Source organism: Pelophylax lessonae, assembly GCF_965119305.1.
Source record: "Pelophylax lessonae genome assembly, chromosome: 2".
NCBI lineage: Eukaryota > Metazoa > Chordata > Amphibia > Anura > Ranidae > Pelophylax > Pelophylax lessonae.
In genome coordinates this window covers 617141650-617169052 of record NC_138769.1, presented here as the reverse complement: position 1 = coordinate 617169052, position 27403 = coordinate 617141650, and the positions used below count along the sequence as shown (strand labels likewise).

Here is a 27403-nt window from a genome sequence, read left to right as displayed (position 1 = left end):
TAGACTTAGTCAAAAGACAAAAGGCATTAGCATGTACACACCCACGGGGGCTGTCCCATCTGGTCAATACCCCCCCTGCATCACCACTCCCAACTCAGTTTGGTAGCATAGCAGTAGGTAATTAGAACCCCAAAAAGAGGGGCGGGGGCGGCGAATGTCGGAGGACTCAGAGAAAGGAATTTTACAGGTAAGATTTTACAAAAATTCAGTTTTCTCTTACGTCCTCCGACAGTCGCCGCCTCCTCTAAGTCATCACAATTGGGATGTCCCGAAGCAGTATAGACATGAGGGGTGGGAGACGCAACCGTAGAAAAGGCAACGCAGTACCCACATCAGAGAAAGGAATCTTACATGCACCGTAAGAACCAACTGGGCAACAGAAAAAAACAATGCTCAACAGGAGCAACAGCCCAGGAAAGCAAATGCCAACAGCCAGGGACCCAGAGAAAAAAATCAAGGGTCCATCATGGCACAGCCGCACTGAGAACTTTGCGGCCAAAAGAAGCATCAGCTGATGCCAGAACGTCTACTTTGTAGAACTTGGAAAAAGTGTGCACCGACGACCAGGTCACCGCCTTGCACACCTGGGCCACCGAGGCCCGATGCCAATAGGCCCAGGAAGTACTCAAAGACCTGGTAGAGTGCGCCTTAACAGGGAAGGGCGGAACCCGTTCCTTCAAGGCGTAAGCCTGTTCAATGGTCTGTCTGATCCATTTGGCAATAGTCGCTGCGGACACAGCCATGCCCTTCCGAGGTCCCTCAGGAAGGACGAAGAGGGAATCCGTCTTCCGAAAGGACTCCGTAGACGACAGGTAAACCCTGATCGCCTTGACAACATCCAAGGAATGCAAGGCAATCTCCTTTGAATGTTTAGGCTTCGTACAAAGCGAAGGCAGGACAATGTCCTCATTAAGGTGATAATCAGAGATCACCTTAAGAAGGAAGGATGGGCGTGGTCGCAAAACCACCTTATCCCTGTGAATAATCAAATAAGGGGAGCGGCAAGACAACGCCGCCAGCTCCGACACCCGGCGAGCCAAAGTGATCGCCACCAGAAAAGCAACCTTCTTCGACAGCAGAGGCAACGATATCTCCCTGATATTTTCAAAGGGAGCACGCTGCAACGCGGACAGAACCAAGTTCAAGTCCCACGGAGGTAAGGGCTCCTTCCTGGGAGGAGCCAAATGTCGCACACCTTGAACGAAGGTGCGCACCAAGGAATGAGACGCCACAGGGCGTTGGAAAAGGACAGCCAGTGCGGACACCTGGCCCTTTATCGTGGCCAGCGCCAGGCGCTGATCCACTCCAGACTGGAGGAAAGCCAAGATTCTCGACACCGAGTAAGAACGAGGGGAGAACCCCCTGGACTCACACCAGGTGAAATAGGCTTTTCAGGTACGGTAATAGATCTTACCAGAGGAGGATTTCCTAGCCTTGATCATGGTAGGGATAACCTCAGAGGATAGACCCTTGTCCTTCAAGACCTGGGTCTCAATAGCCAGGCCGTTAAAGCCAGCGACTGTAAAGAAGGATGGAAGATCGGACCTTGAGGCAGGAGATCTTCCCGCAGAGGCAGGCGCCACGAAGGAGCCACTGCCAGGTGAAAAACATCGGCGTACCAGGACCGGCGTGGCCAGTCCGGTGCCACCAGACTCACCATGTGTGGTTCCGAGGCCAATCTGCGAAGGAACCGGGATAGTAACTGAATCGGAGGAAAGGGGTACATCAGACGATACTGATGCCAAGGGGCCACCAACGCATCCGAGGCGTCCGCCAACGGATCGCGCGTTCTTGCCACGAACCTTCCCACTTTTCGATTTAGCCGGGATGCGAACAGATCCACGTCTGGGGATCCCCACCTCGCACACAGCATCTGAAAGACCTCCGGGTGTAGGGACCATTCTCCCTGGTCCAGGGTCTGGCGGCTCAGATAGTCGGCCTGCCAATTTTTCACACCCGGAACGTGAACTGCCAAGATCGCCGGGACATGAGTCTCGGCCCACGACAGAATATCGGTCACCTCCCGGGCCGCTCCAGCACTCCTGGTGCCCCCCTGGTGGTTGATGTAAGCCACCGCGGTAGCATGGTCCGTCTGTACGCGAACAGGCAGGCCCTGGAGACGGTCCGACCACTGGAAGAGACAGAGTTTTATTGCTCTTAGTTCCAGCACATTTATCGGGAGGGAGGATTCCTCCTCCGACCAAGTGCCCTGGGCAGACAGGTTGCCCAGGACTCCACCCCAGCCCGACAGGCTGGCGTCCGTGGTAACCACTATCCACACCACCGGGCGGAAGGACTTGCCTTCCGCCACCGCCGGGGACTGGATCCACCACAGAAGAGCCAATCTGGTCTTGCGACTCAAGGAGACATCCAGATCCAAGGACTGAGGAAGTCTGTCCCACCTGGCCAGGATCTCCGTCTGGAGAGCCCGCGTGTGGAACTGGGCAAAGGGAATCGCCTCGAAGGCCGACACCAGCAACCCCAGGCCCCGCATGCAGGTCCTGAGTGACGAGGACGGATTGTCCCTGAGGGACCGGAGTTCGTCCCGCAAAGTCCGAAGCTTGTCCTTCGGCAAGAACACCTTTGCCTGAGCAGAATCCAGAACCATTCCCAGGTAGGGAAGGCGAAGCGACGGAGACAACGCTGATTTCTGAACGTTGATGGTCCATCCGAACTCCTGGAGCGTCTGTACCGTGATGGACAGATTGCGCACAAGGTCCTGGCTGGCCCTCGATCTCAGAAGCAGATCGTCCAGGTACCCCAGGACCGCAATGCCCTGGGCCCGTAGCAGGCCCAGGACCGGTGCCAACACCTTGGTAAACACCCTTGGTGCCGAAGCGAGACCGAAAGGTAACGCCACAAACTGGTAGTGGTCCTCTGCGATAGCAAACCGGAGGTACCGCTGATGACCCTCGAAAATGGGGATGTGCAGGTACGCATCCTTCAGATCTATCGAAGCCAGGAATTCTCCCGGACTCAAGGAGGCCACAACCAAACGGAGAGACTCCATTCAAAACTTTCGAACACGCACAAAGCGGTTCAGCGCTTTCAGGTCCAGAATAGGACGCACTTTGCCCTCCTTCCTGGGCACAGTGAACGGATTTGAATAAAACCCCCGAAACCTGTCCCGATGAGGCACCCGGACAATCACTCCCTGAGCAAGCAGGTCCTGCACCGCCCGATGCAAATCCTGCAGACGCCCCGGAAGCAGATGGAGATTGGAGGGAAAGAATCTGTCCGCCGGCCTGGAAAGGAATTCGATCTTGTATCCTGATCGAACGATTTCCTGGACCCACCTGTCCGATATCCGGAGCAGCCAAGGTTGGAGGAAACCGCGCAAACGTCCCCCCACCCCTGAAATGGGTGAGGGCGCCCCTTCAGGCAGAGGCGGATTGTCCCGCCGAGCCGGCATTGCCGGCCTTCTTCTTACCCGCCCAGGGCTTCTACTGGTTGCTCTGGGCCTTGAAGGGCTTGCCCTTGGATTGGTTCCGAAAGGCACGAAAGGACCACTGATTGGATCTAGGCGCAGAACCCCGCTTGCCTCGGAAAGACTTGTTCTTCGGATTCTGGGGGGGCAGCATAGTTCTCTACCCCCGTGACACCTTTCACCAGGGTATCCAACGCCTCGCCAAAAAGGCGAGAGCCAGCATAGGGAAAATCAGCAACTGTTTTCCGTGAGGACTGGTCGGCCGACCAGCTCTTCAGCCATATCAGTCGCCGGTTAAGCACCGCGACACTCGAGAGGCGAGCCACCAAGGGGGCCTCATTTAAGGCTGCATCACACAAATACATGACTCCTTGGTGGATCTGGTCCACCATTTCCAGTCGGGCAGGCGGCAAGTCATCAGACACTAGGTTGCTACGAAGCACCTTGATCCAATCAGCTACCGCCTGAGCCACCATAACGGACGCGAAAACGGGTTTGAGCAACGAACCCGCCACCGTATAGGAATGGCGGGCTAGAGACTCCAACCGCCGGTCCGTGGGATCCCGGAAAACCGGAGTATCCTCAGTAGGAACCAAGGTAGCCTTGTTCAGCACGGCCACAGTGTTATCTACCTGTGGAGGCACACAGCATCGAGGTTCCGTAGCCGGCGCAAAAGGATAAAAGCAATTTGAACCGACTAGGCACCACGAATGGACGTTTTAACGTGCGCCACATTTCATTAACAGTGTAATGAAATTCAGCTGGGCAGGGAAAAACCTGCGCAGACTTGCGGGTCCTGTGCGTCCCAAAAGAGGACACAACGCCCGGAGGATTGGGCTCATCCTCTAAATGCAAGGTTTCCTTCACAGAAACAATTAACTCATCCATGGTCGCCCGTTCTTCAGGTGACCCTGGGGAGGACGTGTCAACACCCTCAATTTCAACCTCCCCCTGAGACCCTGGGGGGTCCAGGGATGAGCGGGACCCTGAAAAGGGCACGCTCGCAGCAGCAGCCATATCCCTATCCGAATCAGAAGAGAGAGACAGCCTGGGCCGTTTTCTCGCAGCCCGTTCAGACATCAGCATTTCCATATTTGCCACTAAAGTCGCAACCACAGCAGCCAGATCAGGTCGCAGCGGAGTCACAGGAGAACTGGGGCCCCCCACTAAAGTTGGAGGAAACTTGCTTTCCTGAGAATCCATGGCTCAAGACAAGAAAAAGTACAGTGCAAAAAAATAGTGTACTGTCCCTTTAAATAGCGCTGCGGAGTGCGCAGCCCACCGCTACTGTCACAGCTATGAAGACCCCCAAGGAGAAAGAAAACTGAGACAGAAGCAGTATACAGAAGAAGACAGATAGATACACTGCAGAGCCCGCAGATCGTTGCTGCCTGTGTCCTTGCTGCCTGAGAGGAAAAGGAAATGCTGCTGGGAGGGGCTGGCTATAAGCCAGACCTCAGGGAAAATGGCTGCCCATAGGAAATGCATTGGAGGCTACACCAAGATGGCCGCCGACATGCGGCCGAAACCATCGTTCTACAGCCCACAAAATGGCGGCGGAGGGCGCCAAAACGATCTGAATACTCGCCCCAGAGGGGCCATATCCATGTGCAGTAAAAAACATGGCGGACCGCGCGAACATGCCCCCGCAGCGGTCGCCGCACAACACTCAAGTCTGTACCCCCAAACATGCACCTAAGGTGACACAGGGACCCCCAGCAAAAACATACAGATCTGCACAAAGCGAACCCTGCAGGGATTGCACAGGGAGTCACACAGGCACAGACATGGGGACACACAGCAACACAGACTGCCACCCCAGGTAGAGGCCCCACACAGAAAGTACTTACCTGTACCTGATGGCGTGGGGAGCCTCCATGCATGGATAAACCTCTGTCCTCTCCTGACGGAGTGCCGTGAGCCAGGGACATGACCCTGCAGCACCGCAGACGAGTCCCGTGAAGTAGCCACCTCACGGCTGCATCCCTGCATCAAACAGGGATGGGTCGTTCTTAATGCCAGGGCGAACCATAGCTGAACGCTCGATGGCGGGCTGGGGGTCCATCTGACCCTCTGTGCCCTGGAGAACCAGGGCGGCCAGTCCGAATCCCAGCACCGCATGATCCATCTTCATCCGAAGAATAAACTAACCCTAAAGCTGACAAAATAAACAGCTAGTAAAGTGAGAGAAAAAAACTGACATTGTAAAAGAAAATCAAAAGATTTAGGAAGGCTGAGACCGAAGCCCCAGCACAAGGTAGCCTGAACTATTCCTGATGCTAGGCAAATTAAAACTGAGTTGGGAGTGGTGATGCAGGGGGGGTATTGACCAGATGGGACAGCCCCCGTGGGTGTGTACATGCTAATGCCTTTTGTCTTTTGACTAAGTCTATATGCCTAGCTATTCCTACAGATAGGTGGACAATACCCAATTGTGATGACTTAGAGGAGGCGGCGACTGTCGGAGGACGTAAGAGAAATAGTCCACTTACTGTCCCCCGCTCCCACAGAATACAGGGGGCCCGGAGACATTTTCTAAATTAAATAGTTGCACAAAATCCCATGACTTTTCCAAAACTTAGTGGGGTTTACTCATTTTCCTTAACTTTTCAAGGCCTGGAAAGTGTCATGTCAAAATCCCATGACTTTTCCAGGATTTTCATGACCGTACGAACCCTGTTGGTGACTGCGAGGCACTACTTGTGCTAGCCACTGCACCAGCTTGAACTGCACTTATGGGACTCACCACGTCACCAAGTGTTACTGCAGTGCTGGTTTGACTATGACCAGGATTTACTGGGCCGCTGGTGCTTGCCAGTTCACCAGAAATTGAGCGGCAGTAGTACCGACACTCTTCTGCATACGAAAACCCTGCGATTGTTGCACCTCAGCAACAGAAGAATGGGGTCGGGTACACCTTACCTTAGCAGGGACCACTACTCTGTCGTCAGAGCTATCTGTCAGGGTGCCACTGCTGCCTACAGGTTCGAATACTGAGCCTGACTCTGACAGTGAGACTTCCCCATCACTCTAATCTTTCATGCTCAGCATTGTGCAGGCCTTTTCACTAGTGTACCTATGTTTGGACATTTTGGCCAATAAATTTTTAGGTACATGGTGTGATTTACAGGTAAAAAAAGCACCTGGTTGTCAAAGACTTTTTGAACTGCTACAAAAAATGTAACTGCTAGTGCTAGCAGAGATCAGGCCGGACTCTGCTAATGCTGCGGTTTAGTGTGCTGTGTTTTGGAAGGGACAGTAATCTGCTGATACTGCACTTCTTGGGGGATGGGCAGAGGGGCTAAACGCAGGTGCTGGCAAGTGTATTGGGACACTAGAATAGTTCTGATCAGATCAAAGATATCGATCTGTTCAGACACTATACTAGCTATGAAGGTGTTTAGTGTGTGTGCATCACTGTCAATCAAAGGGTTATAATTAATTACTAAATATGCTGCGGGAAATCTGACGCTATCCTGTATTGACGCCAACCAACGTTAACGCTAACTGATGTCACCTGTGACAGTAACACAGCGAACAGAAAAAAGATCTATACACTATAATAGTGACACAGCAATGAAGGGGGTTAACTGGGGGTGATCAGGGGGTTGAATCTTTATTAGAGGATGTATGGCGAATACCCTAAACCTATCTGGGACTGCCTCTACCACTGTCTCTTACACTAATTGAAGTCACAAGTGACACTAATACAGTGATCAGTAAATTATCTGTATAATGTATATAGTGTACACTGTGACAGGGAGTTAAAGGGTTTACTGGAGGGTTAAATGTGTGCCTATGTGTACTGGTGTCAGTGTAGTGCTTGTGTACTCACAGTTGATGTTCTCTTCTCTCACGCTGCAACCGAAAAGGGCTCCAGGAAAGAAGATTGCATAATTTCCTGTGCCAGTGTTTGCATAACACAAGCACAGGACATTCTGCAATTGGTCAGAACCGATCACCAGGTCGAGGCCAAAAACCTTTGGCCTGGACTTGACGGATCGCTTCTGAACCCAATCAAAACATTGCAGAGACTGAAGAAAACATTCTTCAGTGTTTATTCACTGAAGAAGATTTTTGTTATTTGGACACTTGAACACTATATATGGATTCTATGTTTATTTTATTTATCGATATTTAATCTATTTATTTGATTTATTTGCATTGAGAAATATTGGGACACTTTATAAATTGGCACGGAGCACTTTTCTATTTCACGAATATCACCAAATATTACTTTATATCATAAGCACCATAAACGAAACAAGGGCGCCAGGTCAGAGTAGTGTTTAAATTAAGAACAAATTTATTGCAATGCACTTACATTTAAAAGAATCAACATCAGCATTCAGGTGAAAGGCATGGATCCCCAACGATAGGTGCTGTGGGGTGGTTGGAACGCAAGCACCCAGCCACAGGTGTGTTCACAGATTCAGGGATGGAGAATGGGGAGTGGATGATCCAGAGATCCCGAGGGAAGGGGATCTCGTTGTGCCTCCTCCTCCTGGGGACATCCGCGGCGCACAGCCGCAAGCCGGATGCAGCATCACAAGGCACTGCCGGTTCGTCCACGGAGGTGCACACACCATTGTTTTGTAGGTGCACCTTATTATTATTTTCACATTCCGATATTGCCTATAGTCCCTTAGCCTTCCTTGTTTTTAAGTCCATACACCTCCTTTTCCTTCCCTCAATAGCAGTTCCCTAGTAGTACCAATTAGCGATAATATTCTACTCCTGTCACTCCCCTGTGGCGTGATAAAAGCATCTCAAGTGGAGGGGCGGGCCAGCCTGACGAAGGAGGTTGATCCTCTGAAACGACGTTGCGGCCCGCCCTCTCCGCAGTCTCAGCTGTCTCCTGCCGGCTTCCGTGGAGGAACCGGCAGTGTCTTGTGACGCTGCATCCGGCTTGCGGCTATGCGCCGCGGATGTCCCCAGGTGGAGGAGGCACAACGAGATCCCCTTCCCTCGGGATCTCTGGATCATCCACTCCCCATCCTCCATCCCTGGATCTGTGAACACACCTGTGGCTGGGTGCTTGCGTTCCAACCACCCCTCGGCACCTATCGTTGGGGATCCATGCCTTTCACCTGAATGCTGATGTTGATTCTTTTAAATGTAAGTGCATTGCAATAAATTTGTTCTTAATTTAAACACTACTCTGACCTGGCGCCCTTGTTTTGTTTATTCTGCATGTCTGGAGGGATCCCTCACCTCTTCTAGGAGCAGCCGGTCTTGCACCTCAACATAATTGGACTCTCTCCCCACATATACTACAGAGACCATCTCATCTTTCAACCCAGGACACCTCACTGAAGCACACCTGCGGAAAGGTTTTTTGGATTTTATGACTATGTGCCATAAAGAACATTATGTACAGTCCTTCATTATGTGATTGCAGTGAGCGCTGATCCATTGATCCTGGTCGGTGTAGTATTGTTTTGCTAATATCATAAGCACCGTTTATCAATATTTGTTAACATCGCTTGTAAAGATTGCAATAAGAAATTACCATAAGCACCTTTTATTGAGTTTATTATATCAATTATCAGAATATTATATTATCATATTTATTTTATTAATTAATTTTAGCATATTTTTTAATTTTGGAAAATTTTATATTATTCTGAGATATATATAGAAGGATTTAATTTGATACACATATTTTTGCACAGAATCACCTTAAAGCACTTTATATATTATATATACATTTTTATATATATTTTTTTATTTATATTGAGGAAAACTACACATAATCAAGAATATTTGGCTACTATATCTGCTATGTTTAAGTTATTTTATCACATTTATTATTTATCCACACTTATTGCTGAGCCATAATATTATACATAATTCCCCTGAAACGTGGTACTTCCCCCCCTTATCCATTCATTGTGGACACTGACTGGCGGCACTATTAGGGCTTCTTCACACATGAGGTTGGGTGGCAATAAAACCTCGCTGGTTGAGCCGTAGATTTACTGCCCCCCCCGTTAGATGCAGTGGTCTGGGGTGTACCTATGCCATGGATGTGATTGCTTTGCAGCCGTAGCAGGAATTTTACCGCCTGTCACTTTTGGCAGGTGTAGTGCCTGCTGATTTTGACCCATTCAAGTGAAAGGAGCACTTGTTCAGCGTCCAAAAGGAAAGTGCAGGCGCTGAGGAAGCAATCTATTGCCTCCTCACTACTTGGTCAGGTTCACTGGCCCCATACCCTGTATGTGTGATCAGCTGTGTCCGAAGGACAAAACAAAACTGTTCAATGGGAGTTCTACCATAACTTGCTGCATGCTTTTTCAAGGTCAGTGGCTCAAAGTATTAAAGCCATTTGACAAACGTGAAAGTCACTAAATGCCTGTTTTAAGAATTGGAGGACAGCAGCATGAAAGAGTCACAAGTATAGAAGCCCCTGTACCATCATAACAAGGCAACAATCATTTTCAAAAGAAGGGGTCAGCAATTGCACCCTATATAATTTCTCTCAGTACATTAGAAACTTGTTTACAAAGTAAAAAGATAATTAAAAAACATAAAAACATTAAAAAACATATCCAAAATCTTGAGTTATGATAAATGAAATCCCAGCTCAGGGCTATTTTTGAAAATTCCCCCCAGTTGTTTAAATAAAAAGCAGCTTCAGCTGTGTTGGTCCCCCCACAGTACCGGTTTTTGCCCACAATATGTCCTCAATGTTCTGAGTTGAATGAAGCCCAGCATCACTCAAACAAGAATAACGGAATTTTTGTAAAATCTTACCTGTAAAATTCCTTTCTCTGAGTCCTCCGACAGTCGCCGCCTCTTCATATTCGTCACAATGGGGTATTAGACTTTGCTCCGAAGGAGTAGCTAGGCAACAGAATATGTTAACATTAAAGCTTTTAACACATCCCACCCTCAAGGGGTGGTCCCCTCAGTCAATACCCTCCTACTTCCTGCAACCATATCTCAGTTTCAGTGGAATAGCAGTAGAGTATACAACCAAACCCCAAAAGAGGGGCGGGGGCGGCGACTGTCGGAGGACTCAGAGAAAGGAATTTTACAGGTAAAATTTTACAAAAATTCAGTTTTCTCTTACGTCCTCCGACAGTCGCCGCCTCTTCATATTCGTCACAATGGGGACGTCCCAAAGCAGTGCAAACATGAGGGGTGGGAAACGCATCCGCGCCGTAAGGCAACGCAGTCTCCGCATCAAGGAAAGGAACCTCACCAAAGGAAGGAAACCAGCTGGGCAACAGGAAAAAAACTTGCTCAACAGGAGCAACAACCCAGGAAAAAACAAAGAACCAGGGGATAAAAACTTATCCCAACAGCCAGAGGTCCCAACAAGGGACCCTAGGGAACTGCCGCACTAAGAACCTTGCGGCCAAAGGAAGCATCCGCCGATGCCTGAACATCCGCCTTGTAGAATTTTGTGAAAGTGTGCACGGTCGACCAGGTCGCCGCCTTACCCACCAGGGCTACAGAAGCCCCATGACGACAGGCCCAAGACGTACTCAGAGATCTAGTAGATTGCGCCTTCACAGGCACAGGGGGAACCTTCCCCTGCAAAGCATAGGCCTGTTCAATGGTCTGCCTGATCCATTTGGCGATGGTAGAGGCCGACGCCGCCATGCCCTTCCGAGGACCCTCTGGAAGAACAAACAAGGAATCCGTCTTTCGAAAAAACTCAGTCGATTTAAGGTAAACCCTTATCGCCCGAACAACATCCAAAGAATGTAGTCTCACCTCTTTCGGATGTTTAGGCTTCGCGCACAGCGAAGGCAAGACAATATCCTCATTGAGATGGAATTCCGAAACTCGCTTCGGAAGAAAAGAAGGATTAGGTCGCAAGACCACCTTATCCAAGTGAATAACCAGATACGGAGACTTGCAGGACAAAGCCGCCAGCACCGACACTCTGCGAGCCGAAGTGATCGCAACCAAAAAGGTGACCTTTTTGGACAACATAGACAACGAGATCTCCCTGATCTGTTCAAAAGGAGCACGTTGTAACACAGATAGAACGAGATTCAAGTCCCAAGGGGGCAGAGGATCCCTCCTAGGAGGAACCAGATGCCGCACTCCCTGAACAAAAGTGCCAACCAAGGAGTTGGAAGCCACGGGACGTTGAAAAAGAACGGCCAGCGCAGACACCTGACCCTTTATCGTAGCCAGCGCCAAACGCTGATCGACACCTGTTTGAAGGAAGGACAACACTCGGGAAACCGAGTACATGCGGGGTGAAAACCCCCTGGCCTCACACCAGGCAAAATAGGCCTTCCAAGTACGGTAGTAAACCTTCCCCGAGGAAGACTTCCTCGCGTTGATCAAGGTATGAACGACCTCAGGGGAGAGACCCCTCTCCTTCAGGACCTCGGTCTCAACAGCAAGGCCGTCAAAGCCAGCGACTGTAAAGCAGGATGGTATATCGGCCCTTGAGACAGGAGATCATCTCGAAGAGGCAGACGCCACGGGGCGTCGACCGCCAGATTCACGAGGTCTGCGTACCAGGACCGGCGTGACCAACCTGGCGCCACAAGAATCACCGTGCTGCGTTCCGAGTGTAACCTGCGAAGGAACCTGGACAGCAACTGAATCGGTGGAAACGCGTACATCAGCTTGTACTGATGCCACGGGGTCACTAACGCGTCCGACGCGTCTGCCCGAGGGTCGCGCGTCCTTGCCACGAACCTTCTCACCTTGTTGTTGAGACGAGACGCGAACAGGTCCACATCTGGAAGACCCCACTTCGCGCACAACATCCGGAAGACAGCTGGGTGGAGAGACCATTCCCCCTGATCCAGGGTCTGGCGACTCAGATAGTCCGCCTGCCAGTTCTCCACCCCCGGAATGTGAACCGCCGTTATCGCCGGACATGAGTCTCGGCCCAGGACAGAATGTCGGCCACTTCTCGAGCCGCTCGGGCACTCCTGGTGCCCCCTTGGTGGTTGATGTAGGCCACCACCGTGGCATTGTCCGTCTGCACCCGAACCGGGCAGCCCTGCAGCCGGTCCGTCCAACGATGAAGACAGAGATTTATCGCACGCAATTCCAGAATGTTGATCGGAAGGGAGGACTCCCCCTCCGACCAAGTTCCCTGGGCGGACAGAACGCCCAGAACACCACCCCAGCCCGACAGGCTGGCATCCGTGGTGATCACCGTCCACGAGATAGGACGAAAAGACTTGCCCCCCGACACCATCGGGGACTGGAGCCACCACAGAAGGTCCCTTCTGGTGCGATGGCCCAACGAGATTTGAAGATCCAGAGATTGAGGTCGCCCGTCCCACCTGGACAGGATCTCCGCTTGGAGACCCCGCGTGTGAAACTGGGCGAAGGGAATCGCCTCGAAGGCCGAGACCATCAATCCCAGACGTCTCATGCACGTCCGCAGAGACGAGTGCGGAAAGTCCCTGAGGGACCTGACTTCCTCCTGAAGAGTTCTGAGTTTGCCTTCCGGCAGGAAGACCTTCGCCTGCACCGAGTCCAGGATCATTCCCAGGTAGGGAAGACGAACCGACGGACTCAGTGTCGACTTTGGAAAATTTATCGTCCAACCAAACTCCTGCAGAGTTTGCATCGTGACAGACAGGTCCTTCTCCAGACCCTGGGTGGTCGCAGACCGAACCAGAATGTCGTCCAGATACCCCAGGACAGAGATGCCCTGGGCTCTCAATAATGCCAGAACCGGTGCAAGCACCTTGGTGAAAACCCGCGGAGCCGAGGCGAGACCAAAAGGTAACGCCACGAACTGGTAGTGATCCTCCGCAATGGCGAATCGAAGGTACCTCTGGTGACCCTCGAAAATGGGGATGTGAAGATACGCATCCTTCAAATCGATGGAGGCCATGAATTCCCCTGGAACCAGGGCAGCCACCACCGACCGCAGGGATTCCATGCGGAACTTGCGAACCCGCACAGAGCGGTTTAGAGCCTTCAAGTCCAGAATTGGACGAACCTTGCCCTCCTTCCTGGGCACGGTGAACAGATTGGAATAAAACCCCCGAAATCTGTCCCGATGAGGCACCGGAACCACCACTCCCTGAGCCCTCAGGTCTCGCACCGCCAGGTGCAGGTCCCGTAAACGCTCTGGAGACAGTTGAAGATTTGAGGGAAAAAATCTGCTCTCCAGCCGAGAGAGAAACTCGATCTTGTAACCAGATCGAACGATCTCCTGAACCCACCTGTCCCGCATGCGGGCCAACCAGGGTTGAAGAAAACCGAGCAAGCGTCCCCCCACCCCAAAACTGGGTGAGGGCGCCCCTTCAGGCCGCACTGTTATGGGCAGCGGGTCCGGACTGACCGGACTTCTGTTTACCAGACCAGGGCTTCTTTTGAGAGCCTTGTCCCTTGAACGGTTTGCCCTTGTAGTGCGACCGAAAGGCACGAAAGGACCCCTGAGGGGGCCGAAAATTAGCATGCTTCTTCCCAGAAGCCCCCTTAGATTTTGGGAAATGGGGCAAGAGAGTGCTCTTACCTCCGGTGATCCCCTTAATCAACACATCCAAGGACTCCCCAAAAAGGCGAGACCCATCATAAGGCAGATTGGCTAAGGTCTTACGTGAAGATTGGTCCACCGACCAACACTTCAACCAAACCAGGCGGCGAGACAACACCGCCACGCTGTGTACACGTGCAGCCAACGGGACTAAGTCCAAGTCCGCATCACACAGATACATGACACCCTGGTGGATTTGATCCACCATATCCAGGGTCGCCGGCGAGGCCGAATCGGCCACTAGGACGCGCCTAAGCATCTGCGTCCAACTTGCGACAGCCTGGGCCGCCATGAGAGAGGCAAACAGAGCTTTAAGCATAGAACCCGTAACAGAATAAGTATGACGGGCAAGAGACTCCATTCTTCTATCCGTGGCATCACGGAACACCGGGGAATCCTCTGCAGGAATCGCAGTGGATTTGTTCAAAACCGCAATTGCGTGATCCACCGGGGGTGGTACACACCACCGTTCATCAGTGGAAGGCGAAAAAGGATGACGCAGCTTGAACCTACTTGGCACAGCAAAAGGTTTGCGTAAATTGCGCCATTGTTCCTTAACAGCGCGCTGAAAATCATCATTGCAGGGAAAAACCTGCGGCGTCCTGCGTTTTCTCTGCGTCCCATAAGCCGCCAAGGCAGCGGGGGGACACACTTCATCCTGCAAACGCAGCGTTTGTTTTATGGAAGCAATCAATACATACATGATTGCAAGCTCTTCAGGCGAGCCAGGGGGAGAATTATCAACCCCCTCAACCTCTGCCTCCACCTCGGACCCCACTAGATCCAGGGAGGAGCGGGACCCCGATAAGGAGACCCCCGCCATAACAGCCCCATCACCTTCACCCTCAGAATCAGAGGAAATAGAAACTCTGGGTCTTTTAGTAGATTGAGCAGCCACCAGCATCTGCACTTGAGCAGCAAGGCCGGCCACAATAGTGGCCAAATCCCCCCCTGGGGGGGAAACAGCGGTCCCCTGGCTTTCCACCAAGGTGGTAGGAAATTTGCCCTCCTGAGAATCCATTGCCCCAATATGATATGCCGGAGAATAAAGGGTTAACTGCCCCTTTAACAAGCGCGGCGAGCGCAGCCCACCGCACCACACACAAGCACAATGAGACCCCCACAGGGACAATAAACTGACACAGGCAATGGATATAGCAAGAACAGAAGGATAAAACCTGAGGAGACCCTCGCCGCTGCTGCTGCCTCGATCGGTGTACCCAGGAGAAGAGGAAGTGATGAGACCAGGGCGCTCTATTAAAGCCTATGGGAGGCTACAAGAAAATGGCCGCCATGCATGTAGAACATGCGGCCGGAGCGAGTGCAGGCAAAACGGCGCCGTTTGGCGCCAAAACCGCCGCTCCTACAGTACAGTAATGCACATAACACCATCCATATAAAAAAACATTGCAGATCGCCGCAGCTATCGCTGTATTGTGCCCAAACATGCCCCACAGCACACAGCTTCTCACACTGAACAAGGCTGACACAGACAGTGTCACACAGCTGCCCCCGCCCCCCCCATTGCAGCCCGCAGCATGCAGCAGAGTGATAGGGGGACAAACAGTGTGAACAGAGGCAGGTTACACAGTCCCAGACTGACACCCCCCCAGACAGACAGGTCCCCACATAGATACACTTAACTCTCAATGGTGTGGGGGACCCGCACAGGCGAACAAGCCGCTGCACATGAGGCAGGGAGAGTCGCATACAAGACGCACAAAATGGGGGTTAAGAAACCGCACAGCGTCCAGTGAGGTAGCCACCTCACCAATCATCCCTGCACCGAACAGGGATGGGTCGTTCACTGTGCCAGGAGCGTTACCTGGCTGAACGCTCGATGGCAGGCTGGGAAGCCACTGACCCACGACCTGCGACCAGGGGGATCAGCCCGAGACCCAGCCCGCATGATCCTCTTCGTCAGAAGAACTAACAAATGCTGACAAAAAGAACAGCTAAGTAAAGGTAGAGAAAAAACTCAAACAAAAATCAAAAAAGAAGAAAGAGGCTGGGGCACAAAGCCCCAGCACAGAGAGAACCAGCTACTCCTGACAAGCTAGACATTGAAACTGAGATATGGTTGCAGGAAGTAGGAGGGTATTGACTGAGGGGACCACCCCTTGAGGGTGGGATGTGTTAAAAACTTTAATGTTAACATATTCTGTTGCCTAGCTACTCCTTCGGAGCAAAGTCTAATACCCCATTGTGACGAATATGAAGAGGCGGCGACTGTCGGAGGACGTAAGAGAAAAGGGCGTTTTCACACTAGCACTTTTGGTGCGCACCCGGGTTCGATTGACGTCAGAATTCGGTTCTTTTTGATAATGTGAACACTGTCTTTGAACTCGGGTGCGCACCCGCGAACCATACCCGAGTCCACTTAAAAAGGGTGGTCTGGGGTACGGTTCATGTGAACTCCAGTACGGTTCGCTTCTGATGAGAACGCAATCGTACCAAAGCAAGCAATTCTATCCATTTTGGGACCTTCTCGTTTACAGCGGTTGCCAAGCAACATGATTACACGCCGGCTGCAGCTTGATGACACAAGTGTACCGTGGTTTGAATACAAAAATCAAATGTGAACACAGTTCATCAGGGGCAGGGGGAGCAATCGAACTCGGGTTCGGACCAGGCAATCTCACCAAGTGTGAAAACACCCTAAGAAAAGAGTGGAAAGCACAATGACCCAGAACACAGCACACTACACACTGATGTAGGGAATGTGGTGAAATCAGTGCCACTTTCTGCATCATCCAGTATTGCCCATGCTACATTTGTTTAGGTCCGCTATAAACCCAAGTTAAAAGTTTGTTTTCAGAATACATACCCACTTACATTTACTACTTTACACCTTAAACATGGTGTAGTTGGGTAATATGAGGCGCAACTTACCCGATCTGGTGTTTCTATATGAGTCACTTTGACTTTGAAGATCCCTTTTGAAGAAGGCAATGGCAACAGCGAATACTGACATAGCATTGGGGTAACCGAGTTACTATACAGCAGTTCCTAAAAACATATGCACAAAGAGGTTTTACAAAGGTTGAAAATAAATGGTCAAACTGTAATCTTCTGTAAAACCAAATTACTTGGAAAAGGGTACAAGTTTTTTAATCACTGCTACATCACCCTTATATGAGAAGGCAGGCAAAAGGTTTTTTTTTTTTTACCATAATTCTCTAGTGGGTCACAGGACTACACTTACTCCTGTTTTCCTGTAACCCATAGTCAACTAAGAGCAGGCTTTTGCCTGCAACAGCCGATGAGGGAGAGCAGCTCCAGGGTCTCGAAGGATCCCAACAATATTGTTGGAATCCACACGACTGCCTGTTTGACAGCTAACTCTGCCTCTCAGCATATGGCTGAGAGATGGAGCCAGTTGCAGCCTCCCCCTCTCCATCCCAGCACTCCAGTGAGAGCGGGACACTTACTGCTCTCCACTTAGAACAGAGAGAGAATTTAGTAATTAGCGGCCATGTAATTCGCTCAATTCTTGTTCTTAAGAGCTGATGTGGGACAGCTGCGGCATCACACAGATGATGCAGCATAGAGGCAAGTATGGAGGCAAAAGCCTGTCTGTGTCCACTGCTGGATTGTGCTACTCTTTGAAAAGAGAAATTGAAGCCAAACTCCAGCTAACAATTTATAAGCAGTTAGGCCTTGTTCCTACTTGCTCAAAATGCAGACGCTTAACAAACATACCTATGGCGTTAATGAGAGATGTTCGTTGAGTTTGATGTGTGCTAAAAACGTTTCCTAAACGCCTGACCTATATTTAACAAACTATAAAGGCATGTTAAAAATGCACTCCAGATGCCAAGGTTTTATTTTTTGGATGTTGTGAACAAGGCCTAATGCGCTGCAAACACATGCCGCTGTGTTTATGGTGCCAAAATTTGGAGACAAAATGCTTCAACTCCTTCCAAACTCCACCCGAAGCTTTATTTTGAAGCGCAACAATGCAACACGACACAAACGCTTCATGTTTTTATAATGTGAAAAGCACTGTGTCCATACTACCAATATCAGACTGCTTTACTAGAAGTTTGAAGAGATTTAACCACTTCTGGACCGGAAGATTTTCCCCTAATGACCAGGCCATTTTTTGCGATTCTGCACTGCTTTATTTTAACTGACAATTGAGCGGTCGTCCGACGCTGTATCAAAATAAAATTGATGTTCTTTTTTTTCCCCACAAATAGAGCTTTATTTTGGTGGTATTTGATCACCTCCACGATTTCCATTTTTTTGCACTATAAACAAAAAAAAGAGCGACAATTCTGAAAAAAATAAAAATAGAAAAATAACAAAAACAGATTTTTGTACGAACTTACCGTAAAATCCTTTTCTCTGAAGTTCATTGACAGACACAGCTCTGCCTAATCATAGACTATAGGGTTATGCTCCTCCCACTAGGGACAGGCACTAGGTGGAAAAAAGCTTGTCCACCGCTATAGGAGCTGTCCCACCAGGTATAACCCCCCTCAGGCTCTGCTATACTCAAACAGTTGTGTTGCAAGCAGTGACAGAAGAAGACCCCATAACTCAAAGGTAGAGGGGTGGGTGCTGCGTCTGTCTTTAGAGAAAAGGATTTTATGGTAAGTTCTTACAAAAATCCAGTTTTCTCCATCATTCGACAGACGCAGCTCTGCTTAAACAGACTATAGGGATGTCCCAAAGCAGTATGGGTGGGAAAAAGACAGGAACAAAAAATCTGAATGCCCCAATGGCCAAACGTAGCCAACCAGGTAAAACAGAGCTCAATCAGAAACAGGAGCTCCCCCGAAACAACAAACCCTCAAAGAGAAACCAAAAACAAAAGGGTGTTCTCTCTTAAACTGCAAAACCTTGCAGCCAAAAGAAGTACCTGCCGATGCCAGCACATCTACCTTGTAGAATTTTGTAAAGGTATGTACAGACAACCAAGTTGCCGCCTTGCAAACTTGTAGCACCGACACCTGATGGCGAAAAGCCCAGGAGGCACTCAGCGCTCTTACTCCTTAGGATGCTGAGGTTTAGGGCAAAAGGAAGGCAGTACAATGTCTTCATTTAAATGAAAATCAGAAACCACCTTAGGAAGGAACGCCTGATTATGTTGAAGTACCACCTTCTCTGTGAACCACCAGATAAGGTGAGTGGCAAGACAACGCCACCAATTCAGATACTCTGCGGACAGAAGTGATCGCCACCAAGAAGGCAACCTTCGGAGACAAAGCAAGCCGCAAAATCTCCCGAATTGTCTCAAAAATGGGCTTTTGAAGAACAGACACAAATTGAGATCCCATGGCTGTAACGGGGATTGCCGCGAAGGTGCCAAATGGCGCACACCTTGAATAAACGTCCGGATAAGGGCGTGCGTGGCTAATGGGCGTTGAAAATAGATAGCCAAAGCCAAAACTTGTCCTTTGATAGTACTCAAGGCTAACTGCTGTTCAACCCCTTTCTGTAGAAAAGCCAAAACCCTGGCTATAGAAAAAAAGCGAGGGTGCACTTTCAGCGATTCGCACAATGAAATGTCTGATTTTCATGTGCGATGATAGACCTTTCGAAAAGTCAACTTCCTAGCCTTCAAGAGAGTGGATATAACAGAGAGACCCCTATCTCTCAACACCATGCAGTTAAAGCCAGCGACTGTAAAGCGGGATAGAAAATCAGACCTTGAGACAACAGATCTTCCCTGAGAGAAAGCCTCCAAGGGATACCAATGGCTAATCTTATGAGCTCTGCGTACCAAGACCAACGAGGCCAGTCTGGAGCCACCAGAATGACCGGAATGTTTTCCACCTCTATCCTGCACAGAAGAAGTTTCAACGGGGGAAATGCATAAATCAGACAATACTGATCCCAAGGAGACACCAGGGCGTCTGTGGCGTCGGCCAGAGGATCTCGAGACCTGATTACGAAACTCTGCACCTTCTTGTGGAGGCGGGAGGCAAACGGATCGACCTCAGGGGTCCCCCACCGAACACACAGTAGATGAAACACCTCAGGGTGTAAGGACCACTCCCCTTGATCCAACACCTGACGACTTAGGTAAACCGCCTGCCAGTTTTTCACACCTGGGGTGTGTACAGCAGAGAGGGCTGAAACAAATCTTTCTGCCCAACTCAGAATCGCGGCCACCTCCTGGCCACCAGGAAACTCCTGGTGCCCCCCTGGTTATTGATGTAAGCCACAGCCGTGGCGTTGTCCGATTTAACCCAAACCGGGCAACTGAATAGGCGAGTCGTCCAATGACTCAGACAAAGTTTGATCGCTCTGAATTCCAAAACATTGATCGGAAAATTTGACTCTTCCACCGTCCAGCTACCCTGGGAACAGAGATTCCCCGGCACCCTGCCCCAGCCCGTCACGCTGGCATCTGGCGTTACAACCGTCCAGAAAAACAGAAGGAAGGACTTGCCGTGGCATAGTGCTGGAGACTGCATCCACCACAACAGAGCAGACTTGGTGTTGTGGCTCAACCAAATCAAGGAGTCCAAGGACTTTGGATCCTTGTTCCGCTTTACTAGAATCTCCCTTTGCAAGGGTCTTGTATGAACTTGAGCAAACAGAACCGCTTTGAAGGATGACACCATCAGACCCAAAGCTTGCATGCAAACTCTGAGGGAAGACAGCTTGTTGTCCAACAACGACTGAATCCCCCCCCTACAACTTTTGTAGCTTGTCCGAGGGGAGGAAAACCCTTGCCAAGGCTGAATCCAGAGTCAGGCCTAGGTACTCCAGTCTCAGGACCGGAGTCAATGCGGATTTTTTGAAATTGATGTTCCAACCAAACTCTTGCAAAGTTCGGACAGTGACCTCCAGATTCTCCAACAAAACCGAATAAGAGTCCAATCTCAACAGGAGATCATCCAGGTATCCCAGTACCGCAATCCCCCTTTGGCACAGCAATGCTAACACCGGAGCCAGAACCTTGGTAAACACCCTGGGAGCGGAGGCGAGACCAAAGGGTAACGCCACAAATTGATAATGCTGCTCCTCTACCGCAAAGCGAAGAAACCGCTGGTGTCCAGCGTAAATAGGGATGTGTAGATATGCGTCCTTGATATCTATGGAGGCTAAGAAATCTCCCTGGTGTAGTGCGGTTTTATTCCATCCGAAACTTCTGTACCCGCACAAAGCGGTTAAGGGCCTTGAGATCAAGGATGGGACGCACCTTGCCTTCCTTCCTGGGCACGGTGAAGAGGTTTGAATAAAACCCTTGAAAACGTTCCTAAAAAGGAACCAGTACAATCACCCCTTGCGACCGCAAATCGTGTACTGCCCCTTGCAAGTCCCTTAACCGTACTGGGGATAGTTGAAGATTGGACGGGAAAGAACCCGTCCGAAGGTTCGAGACCGAAATTCGATCTTGTACCCAGATCGGATCAGTTTGTGAACTCTTTTGTCCTGGATCTAAGAGGTCCAGGGTTCCAGAAAGAAAGACATCCCCCTCACCCCAGAATCGGCTGATGGTGCCCCTACTTGTCTGCAGGTCCAGATTGTCCGGTCTTTGCTTTTCCCGACCACGGCACCAAAAATGGATTTTTGTAAAATCTTACCGTAAAATCCTTTTCTCTTAAGCTCATTGACAGACGCAGTCCTCTTGATTAATAACACATTGGGTTATACTGCCCTCTACAGGAGTAGGACACTAGACGGAAGGAAAACGTTCTGGCCACACCTTAGGGGCAGTCCCAGAGGGTATATCCTCCCTCTCTCTGCTACAGGAAGTCAGTTATGTCACAAAGCAGTGTCAGAGAATTTAACCCAACCCAACTCAAAAAACAGAGGGGCGGGTACTGCGTCTGTCAATGAGCTTAAGAGAAAAGGATTTTACGGTAAGATTTTACAAAAATCCATTTTTCTCTGTCGCTCATTGACAGACGCAGTCCTCTTGATTAATAACACATTGGGACGTCCCAAAGCAGTGCCACAAATGAGGGGTGGGATAACAGAAATCAAAATCCAGAAGGCCCAACCGGAGCCAACCAGAAGCATCAAGGACTCATCGAGCAAAAAGATGAGACCTAAGTGAAAAAACTCAACAAACCCTCGAGGTAGACCAACGGTCTCCTCAAATTGCGGCCTGCAGAACTTTGCGGCCAAAAGAGGCATCCGACGATGCCATCACATCAACTTTATAAAATTTTGTAAAGGTATGAACCGACGATCAAGTAGTCGCCTTGAAAACCTGGACCACTGACGCCTGATGGCGGAAGGCACAGGAAACACTAAGCGCCCGAATAGAGTGCGCCTTAACAGGGAACGGGGGATCCCGCCCCTTAATAGAATAAGCCTGTACCACCGTCCGTCTGATCCATCTAGAGATGGTCGCAGCAGAAACAGGCAACCCCTTTCTAGGGCCATCCGTGATCACAAAAAGTGAATCCGTTTTACGAAACGAGTTCGTAGTAGTCAAGTGTACCCTGATTGTCCGAACCCCATCCAAGGAGTGTATGCAAACTCCCAAGGATGGCTAGGCTTAGGACACAGGGAAGGTACACAATATTCTTATTCAGATAAAACTCTGAAACCACTTTAGGAAGGAAGGATGGATTCGGACGAAGAACCACCTTATCCCTATGAACCACCAGATATGGGGAACAACAAGATAATGCGGCCAGTTCTGACACCCTGCGTGCAGAAGTAATGGCCACCAAGAAGGCCACCTTCTGGGATAACGTAAGCAAGGGAATCTCCCTGATATCTTCAAAGGGAGGTTTTCTGAAGAACCGACAACACTGAAAGAAGATTGCTAAGGCTGAAACCTGACCCTTGATAGTGCTCAAGGACAGTTTCTGCTCAACCCCCTGTTGCCGAAAGGCCAAGATTCGGGTCACCGAATAAGTACGTGGAGGAAATCCGAGAGATTCACACCACGCAATATAAGACTTCCATGTGCTGGAAGTCGCTTTCCTTGCTTTAATTAGATGTAGGAATAACTGAAGCTGACAATCCCTTGTCCTTCAGTACCTGAGTCTCAATGGCCAAGCCATTAAGCCAGCGATTGTAAAGCAAGATGGAAGATCGGTCACTGAGACCGCAGATCCTCCCTGAGAGGAAGTCTCCAAGGAGCGTCCACGACTAGCCTCACCAAGTCGGCGTACCAGGCTCGACGAGGCCAGTCCGGAATTACCAGGATAACTGGAATTCCCTCCACCTCTATCCTGTGAAGAAGTTCCCGCAGTAACTTGAGAGGATGGAAGGCATACAGTAGCTGATACTGCCCCCACGGGGCGATCAGCGCGTCTGCTGCGTCCGCTAGAGGATCGCGGGCGCGAGCTACAAACCTCCGCACTTTCCTGTTGAGCCGAGACGCCAACAGATCCACATCCGGGGTGCCCCAATGAAGGGACAGCTAGTGAAAATACCTCTGGATGAAGAGGCCATACCCCTTGATCCAGAATCTGACGGCTGAGATAATCTGCCTGCCGATTTCCCACCCCCGGATTGAATACTGCGGAGAGAGCCGGAACAAACCGTTCCGTCCAACGAAAGATGCTGGTCATTTCGATGGCCACTAGGACACTCTAGGTGCCCCTTTGGTGATTAACATAAGCCACGACCGTGGCATTGTCCGATTAGATCCGACCCGGGCTGCCCTGGAGCTGCTTGGTCCAGTAAATCAGACAAAGTCTGATCGCTCTCAGTTCCGATACATTTATCGGTAACCTGGATACTATCGGAAGGAATGACTTCCCCTGGTAGAGCATTGGAGACTAAAGCCACCAGACCAGAGACTCCCTGGTCCGCTCGCTCAACCGGATCCGATTGTCCAGAGAATCGGGATTCCGATTCCATCTGAAAAGAATCTCCCTTTGGGGAATTCAGGTATGAGACTGGGCAAACGGTACTGCCTCTAAGGAGGCCACCATCAGTCCCAGCCAGTTGACGGACAGCAACATCCGAATCGTTGACTGAACCTTCTGGAGTTTCTCCGCAAGGAGAAACACTCTTGCCAAGGATTTATCCAAAATTAGGCCCAGATAGTTAGGTCTCCTGGTGGGAACCAGGGATGATCTTTGGGAAAAGCGAAGAAAATCGCTGATGTCCTGCGAAGATGGGAATATGAAGATAGGCATCCTAAATGTCTATGGACGCCAGGAAATCCCCCTGATGCAGGGAGGCCACCACTGTTCGGATGGACTCCATCTTTCCCAAGTCCAGAATTTGTACGCACGTTGCCCTCTTTCCTGGGCATTGTGAATAGGTTTGAATAGAACCCCTAAAAACGTTCTATCCAAGGAACGGGAACTACCGCTTCCTGTAGCATACGAATGTTGGAAGGAAAGAATCGCACCGGTAGAAGTGATCGAATACTCGATCTTGTATCCCGACCGTATGACCTCCTGAACCCCCTTTGTCCGGGATTCAGGAAAGCCATGGATCTGGAAACCGGTGAAAAACGTCCCCCCACCCCAGAGATGGGTGGAGGCGCATCAGGCTGTCTTATCTTCGGCTTGGCTGAGCCGGACTTTTGTTTAGCCGACCAGCGCCCTTTGAAATCCCCTGAAGGGGCTTTGGAGGGCTTCGCCTCATCGCCCGCCCTAACGGAACGAAAAAAACTTTTATGAGCAGAAAAGGAAGGTCCTCGTCTGTTACGAGGTCCTTTACCCTTAGCAGTCTGTGACAAGAACGTGCTCTTGCCCCCAGTGAGATCCTTTATAATCTCACCCAAACAGGCGATCCCCCTGAAGGGGAGATAGCCACTCAGGGAAAAAAATGAAGCGGGATTCCGCTTCCACTCTTCGATCCACCGGATCCCTAAAGGACGGAGCGTCCTCCAACGGGATAACAGTGGCTTTATCTGGAAATCGGTGAGTCCACCACTGGTGGTACCGTCCATCTTTTAAGGAGGGACTCCTCAAACGGATAGCGCCTAGCCATGCGTTTGGAAATAGCAGGGGTACGTTTCAGACTACCCCATTTGGGTGAAGGACAATCCTTCGCCATCCCAGAAGAGGGACCTGCAGCTGCAGTGACCAGCTCAGAATCCGTCTCTGAAGTATCAGATGAAATAGTGGTAGACGGAGGTCGCTTTCTTGACCACCGTCCCTGACAGGCCACCTCCCCCAGGAATACCAAAGACTCCAAAACTGCTGATAATGCATCAATCCAAGTGGGGTACTGGAGGATCCTGCGGCCACCTCGAGGGGATCAGGTGGGGATACATGTGTGGCAGGGTCCATGATTATACAAGACACTTGCCAGCAAACAAAAAAATAATTGCAAAGAAAAAAACTTTTTTTTTTTTGTAATCCCCCCAGCGCAATAGCGCCCCTCAGTGTTACCTGCTTGGACCCCACAGAGAGAGAGAGAGAGACCCCAAGGCTCATCCACCTGATGCAAAGAAGTTTCTATCAACCTACAGCACTGTCTGTTACAGACAGGAAGTCTTTGGCTTGCTTTCCCGGGCCAAGGAGGCGGCTCCGCCCCTTTACACGCCTTCCGGCGCCTCCCAATTACTCCTCGAGGTGTTTGGTCATCTCAAACATGGCCGCCCCCATGCTGGAGACACGAGGCTACGCCAAGATGGCGGCCCCGCGCGACCTGCGGGAAAATGGCGGCGGCCTGTGGAGGATGGCAGCGGCTTGTGGCAAGATAGCAGCGGCCTGCGGGAGGTGTACGGCCTGTGGGAGGATGGCGGCCTGCGGATGACGGTAGTCCAGGCACAGGCATCGGCCTGTATTGCAACCTAATGAGGTAGGATGCCATCATCCTTATACATGGCCATCATCACAGTAATGCCCCACTGACTTCAGTCATGGTCCCTTAACAGTGCTCACCCATACAGTGACTTTAGATAGTCAGCTCCCAAACCAAGCCTCCTGGTTTCTCATTCACAAAATCACACTCAATTGGGGGATCTGTGACACCTGTTATAGGATAGAGGGGGGACCCAGAAACATGAGCGTCCGACCATCCCAGAGAGGGGCCCGCATCCACCAACAAACCCGACAGGGGGAGAGGGGGAACATTTTACTCACCATACCGGAACAGGCGGGCGCCAACTCCTGACAGAACCCCTCTCCACCGAGGTGGGGGGGCTGTCGACCAATACGGACGCCGTGACTCAGTTTCCAACTGGTCGTCGGCGTCCAGGCGAGACGTTTAACTCGCAGGGTCAGTCCCCGTCCAGTGGGACTATGTCGCGGCCGACCCAGCGCGGAGCTAGGGCCTGCACGCGCTCGCAGGCTGACTGGGGTGACCACTGGATCTCAACATCCAGCCCGTCGCCCAGTTTCAGCGTACTTGCTTGAAGATCTCACAGGAACAACTGGAGAAAAAAGCTGCCTAATAAAAAGTTTTTCTAAAAAATCCTGCCAGGACCAAAGATCCCAGCAAGGAGCTTTGGTCCTTACTCCTAACTAGACAGAAAAAACTGACTTCCTGTAGCAGAGAGAGGGAGGATATACCCTCTGGGACTGCCCCTAAGGTGTGGCCAGAACGTTTTCCTTCCGTCTAGTGTCCTACTCCTGTAGAGGGCAGAATAACCCAATGTGTTATTAATCAAGAGGACTGCGTCTGTCAATGAGCGACAGACAAAAAAGACATTTATGAGCATTAAAGGAAGGCCCCGCATAGGACGTGGCACCGTGCCCTTAGAGAATTAGGGAAGATGAGTGCTCTTACCCCCCGTGATATCTTTGATCAAGTCATCCAGAGGGGATCCAAACAGCCTCTCCCCTAAGAAGGGAAGATCAGTCAAGGGCTTTTTAGAAGCCTGGTCTGCCGACCAGCTTTTTAGCAACACCATACGCCTAATAGCAATCCCCACTGCCGAAGCCCTAGCACCCAACGGGGCTGAATCCAGGGACGTATCCCACATGAACACCAGGGGTTGAACCAACTGGTCCAGTAATTCCAACACCGCAGGGGGGCGTCGTTCAGCTTCCAAGTTACTTTTAAGTAACTTCACCCATTCCGTAGTAGTCTGCGCTACCAAAACATTCACTTAATATGTGCCTGCTACCACGTGTAAATGGCGGGACAAGGATTCCGCCCGTCTTTCCAAGGGGTCCGCAAAAGATGGAGACTCGTCCACCGGTACCAGAGTTGCTTTATTCAACCTAGACACAGGGGGATCCACTTCTGGTGGTACAGCCTACCTAGCGGACACGACTCCGCAAAGGGGTAACAGCATGCAAAACGCTTAGGCACCACTAACGTGCATAATGCGCCAACATTGTTCATCCACAATAGTATGAAGCAATTCCGGGCAAAGGAACACCTTGCCCGATTTACAGGATTTGCGAGAGCCACAAGGCACCTGCATAACTGGCGCTGTGGGTTCATAAGCCGATTTTAAAGTTTCCCGCACTGAAACTTTCAGAGCTTCCACCAAAGTACGTTCCCGCACGGCGGCTGATGAGGACAGGTCCTCTTCACCGTCAGAATGCGATGACACCGACCCCTCAGGGTGGTCTGCGTCTGCCATGTTCATGCCTATCTCAGAGTCCGAAGACCCTGCTGATGGAGGGGAGGGCGGACGGCGTTTGTTGCTGGCAGCATGA

The 27403-nt window shown here is 50.6% G+C and overlaps 1 protein-coding gene across 1 annotated transcript in view; it reads right to left on the bottom strand.

Moving 5' to 3' along the window:
* The window catches only part of LOC309547705 (RING finger protein 17-like), a 106985-nt gene extending 90053 nt beyond the window's left edge, over positions 1–16932 (bottom strand). Inside the window, exon 1 of the mRNA XM_082247635.1 lies at positions 16797–16932. Coding sequence (XP_082103761.1) covers positions 16797–16883 — 87 coding nt within the window. The 5' untranslated portion in view covers positions 16884–16932. The remainder of the gene's footprint in view (positions 1–16796) is intronic.
* Between the last annotated feature and the right edge of the window lie 10471 nt (positions 16933–27403).